Source organism: Helicoverpa armigera, chromosome 1, assembly GCF_030705265.1.
Source record: "Helicoverpa armigera isolate CAAS_96S chromosome 1, ASM3070526v1, whole genome shotgun sequence".
Taxonomy (NCBI): Eukaryota; Metazoa; Arthropoda; class Insecta; order Lepidoptera; family Noctuidae; genus Helicoverpa; species Helicoverpa armigera.
Window position 1 is genome coordinate 16586275 of NC_087120.1, and position 16522 is coordinate 16602796.

A 16522-nucleotide genomic window follows, 5' to 3' on the forward strand; every position below is an offset into this window, starting at 1 on the left:
TTTTCACATATTACACGTATTCTTCTTCACCTACGTACACCTTACTATTTTTTCAATATCGGTTAGAATCCCGCGTTTTTCAACGGTTTGCGAAATACTTGCGAAATACGCGCGGACGCTGCAGAGTACTGAACGAGACTAGTCGCGATACATACGTAAACAAACAGTAGGTACGTTCAACCCCATTTCATTGCTTTGTTAAAACAAGGCTTCGATTCTAACTTATTTGGAGTTTTTTATAACCATGTTACATGTATTACCTATGCAATTTTTGCCAAGGTAGCTAAACATCGTCACAAAACATCCATTTTATAGGTATTAAAAGCCCCTGTACGCCTCATCGAAGAAACTACTACCTACTACTATAAAAAAATGAAAATTGAATTTATTTATTAAAAAAAACTCCGTTTAAAAATGATGTGAGGTATGATTAAAAATCGATCTAAAAACATATAATAAAAATTACTTAATTACCTACTTGAATCAAGAAACAAATTTTAAGCAGTAGTTTAGTTGTTTATTAAGTATTTGTTTAAAAAGTCTTATCAAAATTGTTACTAAGTATTGACAGAGAATTTTTCACGCTGTTCTTAATAGACTAGAGGATAAAAACGGCTTTTGCACTCAGAAATTGAACAGCAAAGTACTCTTTCCGAGATAGTGAGATGAAAAAGACATTTTTTAAAGTTTTGTTAATGGTTTAAGTTCTGCGAGTTAGTTCTGGCACGGGATAGATGGACCTAATAATAAATAGAAAAGGTCTGTAATATTTTAAACGAGGATTTTTTTTAAACAGGAACCCTTTTTAAAAAGTGGTTCAGATGTTCTGTTTAAACCATTTTCAGGTTTTGCGCATTTAACGCATGGAGATAATAACCAAACATTTGATTGTTAGGTCGTCCATGATTTAACGTTATAATACATGCTGTATAATGTTTATAAAAAAAAATTCAAGCTTACTTCCTTTAAGATGTTCGCCATTCCCAATAAGCTCATATATTAAAAGGTAGGAAGGTAAGTATGTGTTGCACTCGAGTGCAAAGATTTTTTCACCTCGCGCTCTTTTGATTCCCTGGCTATCGCTCAGGATTCTAATTTTATAAAAATCCGAACTGATAACCGCCTTTTTTGGGAAGTCGGTTGAAAATTGTTTGGGTGTCCGATGTTTTATGCGTTTAACGTAACATGTTGTAAACTTACATCATGAGTGGTTAAGAAATATTATCCCTACTAATATTATAAATGCGAAAGTAACTCTGTCTGTCTGTTACGCTTCCACGTCTAAACAACTGAACTGTTTTTAATAACATTTGGTACAGCGATAGAGTTGATCTTGACAAAGATCATACGATAGTTTTTATCCCGGACTTCTGAAGAGTTTACCGATTCGCACCAATCTTAAAACAAATGAATGATCTATTTTCAATTGGTGAAAAACACACGAATCTCATACACAACATGATAATATGATACAGGCTCTCTGAAAAACCCTCATGTGATGAATACACAGTACAATTACTTACGTACAACTTACTTATATCCTTCAAAAAACACAAACTTTTCAAGTAAAACTCAGACACGAGCCGGTGTAACAATTCTTTAAAGCCTCATACAATTTTATAGCCGACTCGGTGACTGGATACAATACCAGCATCCTTACTAGATACTTTAACTTACACGTTTTTTGGACAGACGGCCACTTTGTTCAGATTTCGGATGCTTAGGGGACTTCAAATCCGCAAACTGAACTTAACGTACTTACCCCTCCCTTTCTTTTCAATTAAAAAGGAATAATGTTCGCTTCTTACAGACACGCCACCAATATAATATTTTCACTCGTCACCAAATGTAGTGTTCGCCCTACCTGTACCTCCTGTGTAATTACCATCCGATAATTAGGATATCGGCTCGCTTGCCACATAACGTCTTACTCTCGTGCCACGCACTCTCGCTGTTTCCCGCCAACTGACCATAGAGTATAGTGCGCACGCTCCGCGTCTATGCGATAACGAGACGGCAGGTATCGGTGATAATACAGACATCCTCCGAGCCTTTTTCCCAACCATGTTGGGGTCGGCTTCCAGTGTAACCGGATTCAGCTGAGTACCAGTGCTTTACAAGAAGCGACTGCCTATCTGACCTCCTCAACCCAGTTACCCGGGCAACCCGATTCGATATCCCTTGGTTAGATTGGCGTCAGACTTACTGGCTGGTGATAATACAGTACACTACAACATGCAAGTTTATTCAGGTATGCAACGCCAATTCGGTAGGTAGCTAACAGCATGATTTTTTAAGAAAGCGATCAACTACTTTCAACCTCTTTTTAAGGCAGTTTTTATAATAAGACGATATACGACTAATAATATCATAACGGTTGGAATGGAAGAGCGATGCCAAGTAGACATAATATACACGGATTACAGCAAGTGTTTTCGATCATCGTGTGCTTTTGCAGAAGCTCTTATCTGCAGGAATACACGGTGACCTATTTCGATGGTTTTCTTCATATACCTATAGAAAATTTTCAGTCGAAAGGCGTAATATTAATGACATAATATGTTTTTTAACAAATATCGCAAATGGCTTTGTTGACTGTCCCGAACTGCTTATCATCATCATCATGTCAGCCGTAGGACGTCCACTGCTGAACATAGGCCTCCCCCTTAGATCTCCACAGATACCTGTTGGAGGCGACCTGCATCCAGCGTCTTCCGGCGACCTTTATGCTAGGTAGTTGTTCCGTCATTGCCCAGGTTTTAACACCCGTATAATAAACATGGTAGAATAAACATATTACCTATATACTTTCCTTTTTCCCTTCATCGGCATTTCATTCTTCTGCATTATTTCGCTAAGAATGTGCTTTTTATATACCTACCTAGGTATATTTTTGTGCCTACTAACCAGTTTTACTAACAAGATTTGTAATTGTGTTCGTCTTATGTTAAGAATTCTATGGACGAACTTGGTCTGAAATAAAGATTTATTATTTATATATGTATAGATTATTATTTTGTATTCTCTTCCAGACCTCAGGACTACAGAGTCCCGGATTTTTGGTAGGCTAACGTGGGGCCGAAGCCAAAACGCTGAAGCTTTTTGAGACAACTTTAATGAAATGATGACACAAAACCGACGATTATCCCTGTATACACTATAGAAATGAACCCAAGGACAATCCCCGGTTCTGTGCTAAACTTTTGCTAACTATGCAGCTATGGAGAAAAACTACTTGGGCTATTGTGACGGGATGTTAGTGGATTAGGATATGGGCAACTATGGGAACTATGGCACCTGCCGATGACAACGTTTTAAATAAATACATACATGTAAAAAACAATTATATTATTACTAGCCGTTTTCCCGCGGTTTCACCCTCGTCCCGTGGTAACTACTGCCCGTACCGGGATAAAATATAGCCTATGTTACTCGTGGATAATGTAGCTTTCGAATGGTGAAAGAATTTTTAAAAACTGTCCAGTAGATTTTGAGCCTATTCATTACAACCAAACAAACAAAGTTTTTCTCTTTATAATATTAGTAGGTATAGATTATAATTATAAGGGACCAATATCATTTCCACGTGTTAGTTATCCTTTTTCTATTTCTTTTTTCGACCCTCTTTCAGACTTATTTGAAATCAAATATAATAAACGCAGTAAATTATTGTCTTCATGTTTATTAAATAATTCGTTTATTGTAAAAGGCCCTAAAAGACTTGATTGTCAAACATGGAACGCTACTAGATTGTAGACCACAGATACTACGAACAATTTACATCAAAATGTGTCATTTTGTCATCGGTCGGGTTATACCATACCCGCCATCTTGAAATAGTGTTGTTCTTTGCGTACCTTTTGGCTCGCGGCTAGGCGAATATGATATAGGCATCAGCTAGGAAAAGGATGAAAAAGAAAAACCCTTATTACAATAGAATTTCGATCATTATTCTTCAGTACGTGTACGACAGCTGTTTGGACCGGCGGCGCTGCGCGGTGACAGAAAAAGTATCGAAAACTCTCATTTTCCGTGGCGTACAGACAAGCTACGTTTGTTACTAAACTGTATTCTGCATTGGAAAAATAAGACTATTATTTTTATTATAGTTCATTAGTAAGTTGCAATTAGAGTGAGTTGTGTCCACTGGACTTTTGTGCTCCGAGATTTATTTGCGTAACAGGATTTATTTACAATTTAATTATAATATTTCATCATATTATTTTATTTTACGCTATATGTTTATGCAATATACTGAAATGGAACCCTCTTGATTTCTGAGCACAGCCCACAGCCAAAACAGGTAAGGACATTTTCTGAGTTGGCAACATTCTTTGACCATCATACAAAAGTAAAAAACTTCTTCACTTTACTTTACCACCGCCGCCATATTGCTGTCCCCGTGCGTCGTGCGTGCGTCTGCTGATATTGAATCACTCCAGCACTTAGGTAATTATATTCTTATTCCGTACTTAATGCAATTCCGATTCGATCAGACATTTCTTTTGAAAATAAACAAGTTATAAATCGCGCAACAAATCCTTTTTATTGAAAACGTATGTTAATTCTGTGTCTACCTACTGCCACCTTGACTCTTGGATTGTGTGTTTCGTTTCAATCCGTTGCAGTCTCATACGCGTGGATTTCCGTGTGTTTTTGTAACAAATGGATTCTTGTAATAATAGTGTGATTCGGATTAAGTTGCGGCGGCAATAAGTTTCTTTTGCGGTTTCAATTGGTGCTGGGCTAATCTACGTAGGTACCTACAACTACCTGTACGAAACCATTATTATTGTTCATGCACTGTTTTCAGTTAATGAAATATGAAAGTTGAGTGATTTGAATTGATTTGTGCTATCAAATATATGGTAAATGTGAATAATAATCCTAAAAGTTATCGGAATACATAGTAAATACTATACTACATTATTGATAATGTAGAATGTGGTTTTGAAGTGAGGAATACAGATTTGTTTAATTATCCAAGGCTGCTGATATTCTTAGAATGTGACCTGTAAATAAGTAAATGTGAGTTATTTATGTTTCCAGAATAGGTATTTCAACTTATAATTAGTTTAACCCACTTTGATAATGCATGCTATTCCTACCAACTAGTACGAATAAGTTGGAAAAATTACCCTACCCACTAGTACACAAAAGTTGAAAAAATATAGTGTATTGTGTTAGAACTTATCAATTTTCAAAATAATATAATCAGTGTTTAATATGTGGATTTGAAATTAGTGTAAATAGTGCACATTTTCAAAACAAAGAGTTTTTCCTGTAGAATTGAGTGTATGTACGTACTCGGTGAACATAAATATGTAAAAGTCAATGGGGTGAAGGATATCTTTTGAGGAATACTATGGAAGCATTCCATGTGTGTCACTGGAAACAGAGATTACCATCATTTATTGTAAAACGAACCTGTTTGTCCCGCTTGACTCAATACAGCAGCAAAACCACAGTCTTCAAGAACAGTAAGGTCATAACTATTTGACTAACACATAAACATTTCCATTTTTTATCTAATTCGTAAATTTACTAGTGCAGGTCATCCTAATATATAAAATTACAAAAATAACTTACATATGTGACGATACTATAAACAAGTAGAAGTTAACCGAACTTGTTTGTTATCTAGTATCAGTATTTATAAATATACTAACAAGAACTTAAAGCTGGCGGTTTTTATTTATCTGCATAAAATAAGGGCAAAGTGCGACTTCCTATTTAGCTCTGCAAATTGCAATGTAAGTGTAAAAAAGCGAATATTTATATATAATATAACTATAAAAATAGTGGTAGGTACTTTGAAAAAGCTTAGATGTAAACCAAATTTAATTATAAGGATTCAAAAGTAGAATATACAAAGAAGAAATTACTTTTATTATCATTTTATTTTGGCACATATTTAGGGTTTTTTTTTCTAAGACTAGCATTTTATCATGGTTTCTCTCGTGTCCCTGGGGAAATACTTCCCATACCTGGGAAAAATATAGCTTTATCACTTGGGGGTAGTCTCCAACAGCGAAACTTTACTTCTATACTATATTAGTATTGATATTTATATAAAATGATTTCAATTTTAAGGTTTCACATTCTTTTATAATAGACATGTGTTAAAAATATGCAAAATCAGAATTACGGTTGGTCCAAAAATAGGAATGGTTGTGTCTGAAAAGTAATTTTCTAGATTGAACTTTATATGGAAAAAGATAGAACTTTTTACTGATATTCTAAAGAATTTCTTTAAGACATTGCTGGTCTACCTTGTAGAATGTATCTACCTTGACGGATGTTAGTCTTAGGTATTCCATTTATTGAGAAAAGCTATATATGCTATATGCTACTTTCCATAAAGTAATAGTTTAGTTAGTTTTTTCATAAAGTTCCTACGGGACTTAGGTACTGGCAAAGGCTTGTTTTGAATATAGTAAATAATGCTGTGCAAAACTTTATTTCTTAATTGTTAAGAGTATTTAAAGGTTTGAAGATGTGCTTCATCTATTATCTTCATTAATTATAACATTGAATAGTTTCATGTATTGTTTTGTAGTTTGAGTTATCCGCGCAGTATTTTTATACTGTAACTTCTATCGTCACAGGCCACAAGTACTCATAGTATCATATCATTTATTGCGTTCTATAATGTACATTAGGTGGAAAATATAACATAATAGTCACAATTATGGACCCTGATGGGCACAGCAAAATAGTTAGAAGAGAGGGAGGCGTTTAATGTAAGATAGAAGTAGTATATTATGAAAGTATTTATTTATACTATAATATTACATATATTTTAGTTTAGCATAAATTCGTTTCATAGGTAGTTATTTTTATTTATATGTAAAGTTTTTATTAAACTTAGGTTATTTCTTTATCAACAATATACTCATTAATTGAATAGTATGCTTTTTTATTTATATTCGTTTTAAGATGTTCTTTGTGTCACTAGTTTTGTCTTTTATTTTGTTGGGTAACTTATTATAATTCAGACAAGATTTTATGAAGATACCCACAACAAAATTGTATCACATTTACTTTAGGAAACATGTCCCTTAGATGCAAGTTAAATAGCATACAAACAAAAACATTACGATATCTGCAGTTTAGTTCAGTGACCGAAATGAATTTCATAGTTTTAAACCTTAATCCTTCGCAATAAAAATGAATTAAATTATTTCCGGAAACTCTGACGATGGCTGAATTGTGAGTTTCTTCTATTTATTGGAAGTTAGTCTTTTTGTTTGATCCATTTATGTATTGTTTGATTTACTGGTTTTATGGAGGTAGATTAATAAAATCTTTGATTAAGAACATACTTATTTTTAAATCTTACTAATATTATGAATGCGAAATTCCGGATGATAAATAATGTTAAGGGGAACTACTGCCGAGATAATTTCTTCCCTCGGGACGCGAGTGACGAGGCGAGATCAATCGCATTATTAAAATTATTTATTTCTATGGACGTCTGACTGAGGATTTGGTATTTCAATTATCCATATCATGTTTTTTATAGCATATCGTTTTGTTCTCTGCGAATTCTGTACAAGTATTATCTATAAACGCATTTGCAAGTATTGTCATTGTGCGAGTATCCTTGAACTTTATGCGTTGTTTGTCAAACCAATGTTTATAAAATAGTCTGCTTACACATAACTCCTGGTAAACATTCTTAGTTTCAATGCAGTTCACAGGTCCATATACTCTTTATTTTATTTTGACATTGTTAAATATCTACCCTATACATTTTTAACTCCTAATAGATTTTAAACTAAAACAAACAATTATTTGTTACAGCTGTTCCTGCCTGCAGGTTACTTAAATTGTCTAAATATATAATCTTGAACAACTAGTGTAATGGGTGATCGTAACGATCCTATAAAGTTCGGCCCCGAGTGGCTGCGCAACATGTCACGAGAGCGTAGCGCGGCGAGGTCAAACAGTCAGAGCGCTAACTCGAGCCCGAGTCAGAACGCCAGCGCGAGCCCGGGTCAGAACCCGGGCCGACAACCAAGCTCGTGCCCGGGAACCCCGGCCGCCTTACCCGGCTCCTCCGGGGCTGCCGGGGGGGCCGCAACAAACAGTTCAGCAGCGCCGACAAACAATACGCCATCAAAGATACTGTTAGCTAAACTTAGGTATGTTTCCTTATACAGTATTCAGTCGTAAGCTGATTTCACTCTGACTACTTATAGTAATTTGTTCTATGTACAATTAACAGGTATGGCCGGGAAGAGATGCTCGCCTTGTACGATAGGGATACCGAAGCACCAGCAGAATTAAAATTTATTGATACCTTGTATCAGCCACGAGGAAAACAACCAGTGGCATTAAATAACACTTTCGATGATGATGTAGTAAGAAAATACTTTCCTCTATTCAATGTGGTTTTATTTTATTACATGATGATGTAGGTACTACATGATTTTATTGGTGTTACAGAGGGATAACTTACGAAGCGCGCCTCCTATAGGAGGGATGGCATCAGGCGACAGATTTGTTGTTGGCCGGGGGTCAGGGCGTGGCACCGCCAGTGACGGACGCGGCAGGCTCCGCGGTTCTTATATACGACAGCCGTCCGGCATGGGAAGGTACGTACCACGACTTACAGCACTACTACTCGGCAACTGCCTGGCGAAAGGCTTCATCTAACACAAACTAATGTTCATGTTGGCTCAAGCTGGATTGCAAACTAATTGTTACACTACACGATGTAATTATGTACCATAAAGAACCAGATTTCCCAAATAATTATGTAAAATTAATAATTTTAGGGGCCAGTTAGCCATGTGGTATGCTGGTGGCGTAAGAATGCCATATAGCGGAGGAGCAGATGATGAAAATGCTCCGTCGCGTCCCTGGACTAATAATAGCAACAACAACAATAATAGAAACAGTGGTGACCAGCAGACAGACTGGGCCTCAAAAATGTTCAGAAGGTATTTCACTTTCAGTGTTTGTTTTACGTTGGTGTTACTCTTATCTTGGCCCATTTTTTTCCAAGTTTGGAAAAGCATTTACAATAAAAAAGATACATTTAAATGATATTTTGTTTTTAAACTTTTTTTGACTAAGACATTTTTTAAATATGATACCTTCTGTAATTTAATTTCAAACGTGGACATTATAATAATAAGTAATTCTAATTGTTGTAGCAAGCGGCAGGGTACTAATACGAACTGGCGACAGCCGCAGACCAGAGATGAAGGCGAAGAGTGGCGCTCCCCAGAGCCAGGCAGATCTCGTCAAGGTGAGGAATGGGCTGGTTTGACACTGTTCTATATCGTTATTTGCAGAATGTGCAACAAGTAACCTTTAATATCGATGTTACAGAACGTGACTGGGGCGAGAGAACAACCAGCGACAGACCCCAGCCATGGAACAACAGACGCAATTGGTCTGGAGGAGAAAATAACGAAGAGAACTTGCCAGAGTGGTAACAACTATTCTTACCTATCTATTTGGAATCCTTTATTGAATACGCAGAGCTTTGAAGAGGTTTCTTTGTTACTAGGGCTGTTGAAAATGCAGAATGTGGAGGCACATTCGATTCTTCGGGAGCGTTCCATGGGTACAGTAATGACGATAGCAATCTGCCAAAACAAGACGGTGCCTATTGTAAGTGATGAAGTTGTTGTTTCATTATTTTGAAAATACTTAGTTGTCTTATTTGTTGATAATGAGAGATTTGCTTGTAGCTATATTGAACACTGTATTGACAGCATGGGAAGTCAAAATAATTTTCGTCTCTGTATTACAGCTCTCACGCGGTCTCATACGCATGGAAGCTTCCCCAGGCCGAAAGTGGTGGAAGAAGGCTCTGATGAATGGTGGGCCTCAGAGAAAGCCAAAAAACTATCACCTAAACGTTTTGATGCTAGTGATCTCAAATTTAAAAAGGTATATAAATGAGCTATTTTCTTGCAATGTTTTGTTTAGTATATGGATAGTCGCTAATAATTATTAACAACTTATAATGGATGTCATTGCAGCAACCTGGTATTGGCGTAGGAGATGGTCCATCAACATCAAGTGGAACCAAGTCCAACTCAAACTATGACAATTTACAAGAGATACCGGAAAAGTTGGAGGCGCAATCCACAGCCGGCCCGGATCCACCTGAGGCAGTCGCCAACCCCAAAGACGAAAACAAAGGCAAGAGTGCAATAACAGTTGGTGAAATGAAAAAGAGCAGAGCTCTTGCATTCGCACAACTCATGAGACCGGATCTTAATTTAGAGGATGACAGCGGGAATTTCCGATCTGTCATCATAAGTTCAAACAACAGTCTTCGACAAAAACACCAGCATCTCGTCCCAGCCATGCCAGAGGCTGCTGGCAAGCCCATGCACAATGTCGCAGGATCTACGACCGGCAATCAGACTGACGTGTAAGTGTATACACTGCAGATTCCTTGGCTTCTTTGTTTTCAACTTTATCCTGATTGTGTTATTTTTTTAGGAATCATGTTAAAACACCGGAAGAATTACTTGACAATATATTTGGCATGTCACTTGAGGAAAAGGAATTACTCACCACACCTCCTACAAGCCAAATGATGAATTCTGGTATGTCTAAAACCCCGCAAATGAACATGCCAAGTGCCACACCACCTAGCCAGGCCATGAACATGGAGATGCATTTGAGCAACCAGACTATGCAGTCAGGAGTTCTACCACAAGTGCACCATTCACCTGGGATGCAGCAAGGTGTAATAAATGCCGGCGGGATGCCATCGGGTATGCAGGCAGGCCTACACATGCCTGGCGTACCAGTAGCGATGCAACCAGGATTCCAGTCCGTACCTATGCAAAACATACCTGGCATGCCATCTGCCGGGATGCAAAATATGCCTGGAATGGCATCCGGTGGCCTACAGAATATACAGGGCATGCAGGGCCCTCGAGTACAGACACCAGGCATGCAGCCAGTGCTGCAGAATGTTGGCATTACTAACTCTGCACTGAATGCCTCACTAGGCCTCCCGATCGGCCCTAACATTGGACAACCTTTCCAACACATGCCTCAACAGGTGATGCCTAATGTTGGGAACAGTTCGCCTATGGGCTCGTCTGGTATGGGCGTTATGGGCTCAGGCTCCATGCAGGCCAGTGGCAACATGCAGGGCAATATGTCTGGGTATCAATCCGCCAATGCTATGCCAGGAGGCATGTCTAATAATGTTGGGAATGCCTCATTATTCCTTGCACCACATGCCAATACTTCTGTAAGTTATCCTTTTGCTACTTACTGATTTTGGCTCTCAGTCACATAAAACTGATGATAATGTTGTGTTATTTTACCAACAGATGTCTTCGGCTAATGATATGCCTATGTCAAATCACTCTGGGCAGAATAACATGATGATGCAGCTACATGGACTTCAGGGCTCTCAGGGTCCTTTCGGCAACTCCATGTATGGAAACAATGCCATGCCTAATGCCAACTTAATGGACCAGTGGTATTATGAAGATCCTGAGGTAAGTTTAACTGATGTTGTGTTTTAAGGCACCTTTCTCGTGAAGGGCCTTCTTTACACACATGTAGAAAAGACAGAATTTGTTCAGTTATTTGACAATAATGTATTTCACAGAGGAACATCCAAGGCCCGTTCACATCAAAGGATATGTACAACTGGTATAGAGCAGGCTTCTTCAGCCCAAGCTTGATGGTGCGTCGGGCTTGCGAAACTATGATGAGACCTCTCGGGACTTATGGACCCTTGGTGCCGTTTGCACAAATGGTAAGTTCTTTTATATTTCAACATAAATTATAAGCTTTGCGCTAGGTTTAGAACAACCTTTGCAAAACCGTGCGACCATCGAAAATTGTGTTGTTTTCGTGTCTCATAAACTAACATTTTAAGTCAAGTAATAAATACTTGAAGGTTGGCCTTGCTATTAAGTACCGTTCTATACTCAGTGTGCATTCAGGCGATCAATATTCTGCATGGAACTTAGTAGAATCATAATTTACAATCTGATGTCAATATGTTATCCCTGTGAAATGGGATCATTTAAAAAAAAAAATGGCATGATCTAAGACATATATGCTTGCGACAGGACGCGATGAAATCATTCCCGATGTCCGGCGGATATGAGCGACAAGCATCGCACGACAACATGCTGAACTCACAGGCTTCGCTTGCTCTAGAGGTGAGTAACGTGATCTTTATAATTATCGTATAGGTGTGCGTATGTAGATGTAGATGCGTCATGTAGATGTAGTCGTAGGTAGAACCTCCAGGTAGTTAGTGCTAGCTTTGAATGCCTTATTTTAATGAGGTTTTCTTAATTTCTAGGTCATGAATATGGGTTCTATGAATGTACCCGATAATGCACCTATGGAATTACAATCTGGATCTGTGGGAATTATGGCAAATCAAACTTATGGCCAGCCGCAACCTATGGTAATAATAGTGTAAATTCCTAAAGTAATCAATTTTATTTTAATTATTTATGTTTATTAATTTTGATTAATTACGAAATTTATAAACAATTGCGGTTGCTTTTTCTTTGCTTATAATGTCCCCAGATTTCCATAGGAATTGGGTATTTAGTTCAGAAAAGGTATTGATTGGATAGGATATTTTTCAAGTAAGATGTTTTATCGTAGGTCTGGAATAATTAAGTTTTATTTTAGAGCAAAACCTGTAAAGTATGGGTTATTTCAGGTGGATTCTTTGTGGGGCCAGGGTCACTCGTCATCGGCTGACCAGATGTGGATGCAGCAGCCTGTCAACCCGCCCGAATCGCGAGTCACCCCTGGTCACGTATTCTACTGGAAAGACACACGGGTATGTACCAAACATACTTACATCAACATATTTGAGTATTTGAATTTTGTGACTATCTTTTTAGACAATAGTCTGACATTCCACTACACAACTCTATTTAAAGTATTATGATTTTGTTGAAAGTTCAAAGATTTGTACATAAAATATTTTCACAATAATGAAGTTCAGCCTTGCTAGGTGGGTTCTTTGTTAAGTGGATAGATACATTGTCAAGTCAGTGTTACGTGCCATTGCACAAACAAACATACTTCATTCATTTTGTCACTGCGTGGATGGTATCTAATGATTCTACTAACTGCACAATATCCATTATATTTACTATTAATGCGAAACAGTCCCCAGATAACTTTTTTTTATATTGCATAAGTTTTGAAAAGGTATACGAGTTTACTGATTCGTTCAGAATTTTTTCAGTTTCTGATTATTAATACAACTTTTTATAGCATACCTTTTTAAAACTTGTGTCCATTATTCACCGCAGCTCTAATAAAAAAACATGCATAATTTGTGTACTCATTATGCTTCTGATAAGTGTTTCAATGTTTTTCACTAGAGTGAAGTGCATTTCTTTTATTTTTTCATGCATCTATCTTGAGCTTTTCTTAATTCTACTGTATTGAATGCACCTTTGATAGAAACACGACTTAATACCACTTGGGTGTGGCCAAAGTTGCCAGAGTAATAGTCTGTTTGTAATTTTACTCTCAAAAAATGTGTACCAACTTGTGTTATGTCGTGTTTCTATTTGTTCATGCAATCTGCATCTAGCTAGCCAAGGAATCATGAATGACTTATAAAGTACTAAATTTATAATTTTATAGACGCAATCTCATGAAACGCAACTAGAGAAATACGAAATAAATTATTATTATTATGCAATTGTGTAATATCCGCCATATACAATAGTCGATCAGCCTTTGTTATTTCACTGTTTCTAAAGAAGTGGCATAAAATCATTCAAGTATTCTGACAAACGAGCAAAAGCCAACTACTGTATTATTTCATCTAATTTATAACGACAATTGGTTTCCTCATACAACCTGTCCGAGATGTACTCACTATTGACGATAAATGTGTTCGATCCAATGTTATCATGCGTTGCTGTTTTATTCGTGGTGATTATACGAATATAGTAAAACAATTCACAAGTAATTCGCAATTATTAACACTTGGGCCCATTCTCATCATTGTCGGGGTACTTGGGCCTTACCCTCTTATTAGTAAACAGGGATTAACACCAAGGATTAAGAGGGCAATAACCATTACTTTTTCATCGGTTTTAACTTGAATTATCTTCAATCTTTGTTTTTTTACTAATAAGAGGGTTTGAAGAGCATTACATCCACTACACAGATCAAACATACTTTCGGGATAAAATATCCTGTTAATTCAGAAAAATTGTTCAGTAGTTATTGCGTTAAAGAGTAACAAACATCCATCCATTATCACAATTATTGGCGTTTAGTATATTAGTAGGATTTCGATTAAGGGTTTCAAGTGCATAGAAAACACTGCTTTCATGATTCCTTAATGTTATGGGCGCTTCTAATAATATCACATTGTAATTAGACCACAGTCACATACATGTATAATAAGCCTTTGTGTAATTTAAACAATATTAATACAAAGTGGTTTGTTTTGCTGCAGTTCCGGAAACACCAATGGCATTTTTTAAGCGATTAACTTATTAGGCTGCGTTTTCATTAAAATTGCTTGGTGCTGTGCGATATAGCTTTCTGCTTGCGTGACCTGCACAGTTTGGCACTGGTTTGTCCCCTTTGTGACTCCCTTTCCAAAATAGCTGCGTTGCGGGACGCTTGAAAAATATCTTATTCTAGCATCGAATGAATTTTGTCACACAGTCGATTCGCCACGCAGCTTTGCACGTTCCCAATGAAAATGCAGCCTTTTTATTAAAAAGTACATTTGCCATTTTATTATCATTTGTCATTTTTCAATGTTCGCTTTAATAAGTATTTCATCGTATGATATATCGAGTTCAATACGTAGATCATTCTCATTTTTAGTGTTATAAATGTTATAAAATTTTTGATTTTTCCAAAATACGTTTAAGTTTGTATTTTTTGTAAAGAATATTGTGAAAAACGTTCGCGATACTGCAAACATTTCTCGTTTGCCACGCCAATTACATGTTTCAATTTGATGTGACTGTAGCTCTTTCTAGTGCAATTGTACAAAGTAACAGGCCTGCTTAGCCTCATCTGTATGATGTGTGGCTCAAATAGTTTAAATTGACATTTCAATAGTCCTTCCATTAACTTTCTAATAATAACTTGCTTTTATATCGGATGTGTCGCACCTAATCGCATTAAATCCTATCACATATACTTTACAGGAGTCATTTTTCGTTTTTATAATTTACAACATCATATTGTGTAAAGCAGTGATAAAGTTGAGTATCGAATGTTTTGATCAGTTGACAGCTGTCAGTTTTCAAGACTCTTATGGTGTTCTAATTCTCGAACATTTTTCTATTTACTTTGTTTGAAAATATTTTTTTTTTAATTTATTTTTTCTTTCTGCTAGTCGACATATATTACCAGTATATCAACGTATTTTATCTAATGTGATTAGGTACGACACACCCGATATATAAAAAATATTTTATAATGCTTGTAAATGGGAATGACCTTTATTGTGCCTTAAATATATTTCTGTTTTAGATATGCACCACTTTGTGTTAATGTATTTTTTTTACTTTTAAAGTGGTTTTGAAGTAACTAGTTAGGAGATAATAGATAGAATCTATTCTCCATTTGGTACATTCACTCATAGATTATGTCAAATAATAAGAACAGGGTCGACTTTATTCTCCACCGTACTTATAAATGTTGTTTTATAAGTTATTATCATCGCGCGTTTTGAGTATCCAGCGACACAACAGGTACGTAAATTATTAGAAGCATAAATGTGGCTGTTGACCCATTACTCATTGATCCAGGTCACAGTCGCGTGGATGCCGCCTGCTCCAAACTAATACAATATTAAAACATAATACGAAACAATTCGTCACTGACGTCGCGGCTCAGCAATTTGTTCTCGTTTACCGGTCATCTAATAATTTCATAGCAGCTTAGGAACTTTTAACCTTGTGAGAAATAGTGAGGGTAGTTTGCAATGCAAACTAAGGCTAAATTTTCCAGTTACAACCACAAAAGCTCCATCTTTCACACAAGTCTGTATAATGGAAGTTTGTTACATTAACTCTTACCATTTATAGTTTATACAATAATTACTGAATCTAAAACAACAGATACTTTCCATATTTATATGCAAAATACTCAGTTACTCTATATTCTGACGTAGCTAAACCAGTATTTACGATGATCATAGACAGAATGTTGTTCAAACCGAGGGTTCACGACCGATCAAACAATATAGAGCCTTTGTCCGTGCAGACATGCGGTATTCCGTAATACTGCTTTACCGCATAAGAATCTTCGAGGAGCCACAGAATTGAGAATTTCATTTTAAAATTTTCACTCCTTTATGTAAAGCGAAAATTTACGGATAGCTTTGAAGGGAATTTACATTAATTTTTAAGACATAGAACTATGCTAGTCATGAATAAAAAAAAAATGAGTTCGATATATCGGATAGCAATCTGATAAGTATTTTTAAGACTTCATTTTTATGAATTTCCACATTAGGAGTACTTACACTCGATGTTACTTAATAGGTAATGTTAACTGTACG

General features: G+C 36.5%; 1 protein-coding gene across 2 annotated transcripts in view; it reads left to right on the forward strand.

Moving 5' to 3' along the window:
- The first annotated feature begins 4295 nt into the window (after nucleotides 1-4295).
- Nucleotides 4296-16522, forward strand: part of LOC110372447 (GRB10-interacting GYF protein 2) — a 31834-nt gene continuing 19607 nt past the window's right edge. The window contains exons 1-16 of one of the 2 annotated variants that reach the window (XM_021329173.3): nucleotides 4296-4449; nucleotides 7807-8147; nucleotides 8231-8366; nucleotides 8452-8600; nucleotides 8784-8948; nucleotides 9165-9259; nucleotides 9343-9445; nucleotides 9524-9627; nucleotides 9770-9909; nucleotides 10002-10399; nucleotides 10471-11236; nucleotides 11319-11489; nucleotides 11603-11752; nucleotides 12072-12164; nucleotides 12311-12418; nucleotides 12683-12805. In XM_021329173.3, coding sequence (XP_021184848.3) covers nucleotides 7867-8147; nucleotides 8231-8366; nucleotides 8452-8600; nucleotides 8784-8948; nucleotides 9165-9259; nucleotides 9343-9445; nucleotides 9524-9627; nucleotides 9770-9909; nucleotides 10002-10399; nucleotides 10471-11236; nucleotides 11319-11489; nucleotides 11603-11752; nucleotides 12072-12164; nucleotides 12311-12418; nucleotides 12683-12805 — 2982 coding nt within the window. In that variant the 5' untranslated portion in view covers nucleotides 4296-4449; nucleotides 7807-7866. The remainder of the gene's footprint in view (nucleotides 4450-7806; nucleotides 8148-8230; nucleotides 8367-8451; nucleotides 8601-8783; nucleotides 8949-9164; nucleotides 9260-9342; nucleotides 9446-9523; nucleotides 9628-9769; nucleotides 9910-10001; nucleotides 10400-10470; nucleotides 11237-11318; nucleotides 11490-11602; nucleotides 11753-12071; nucleotides 12165-12310; nucleotides 12419-12682; nucleotides 12806-16522) is intronic. The other variant, XM_021329174.3, reaches the window with a different exon arrangement.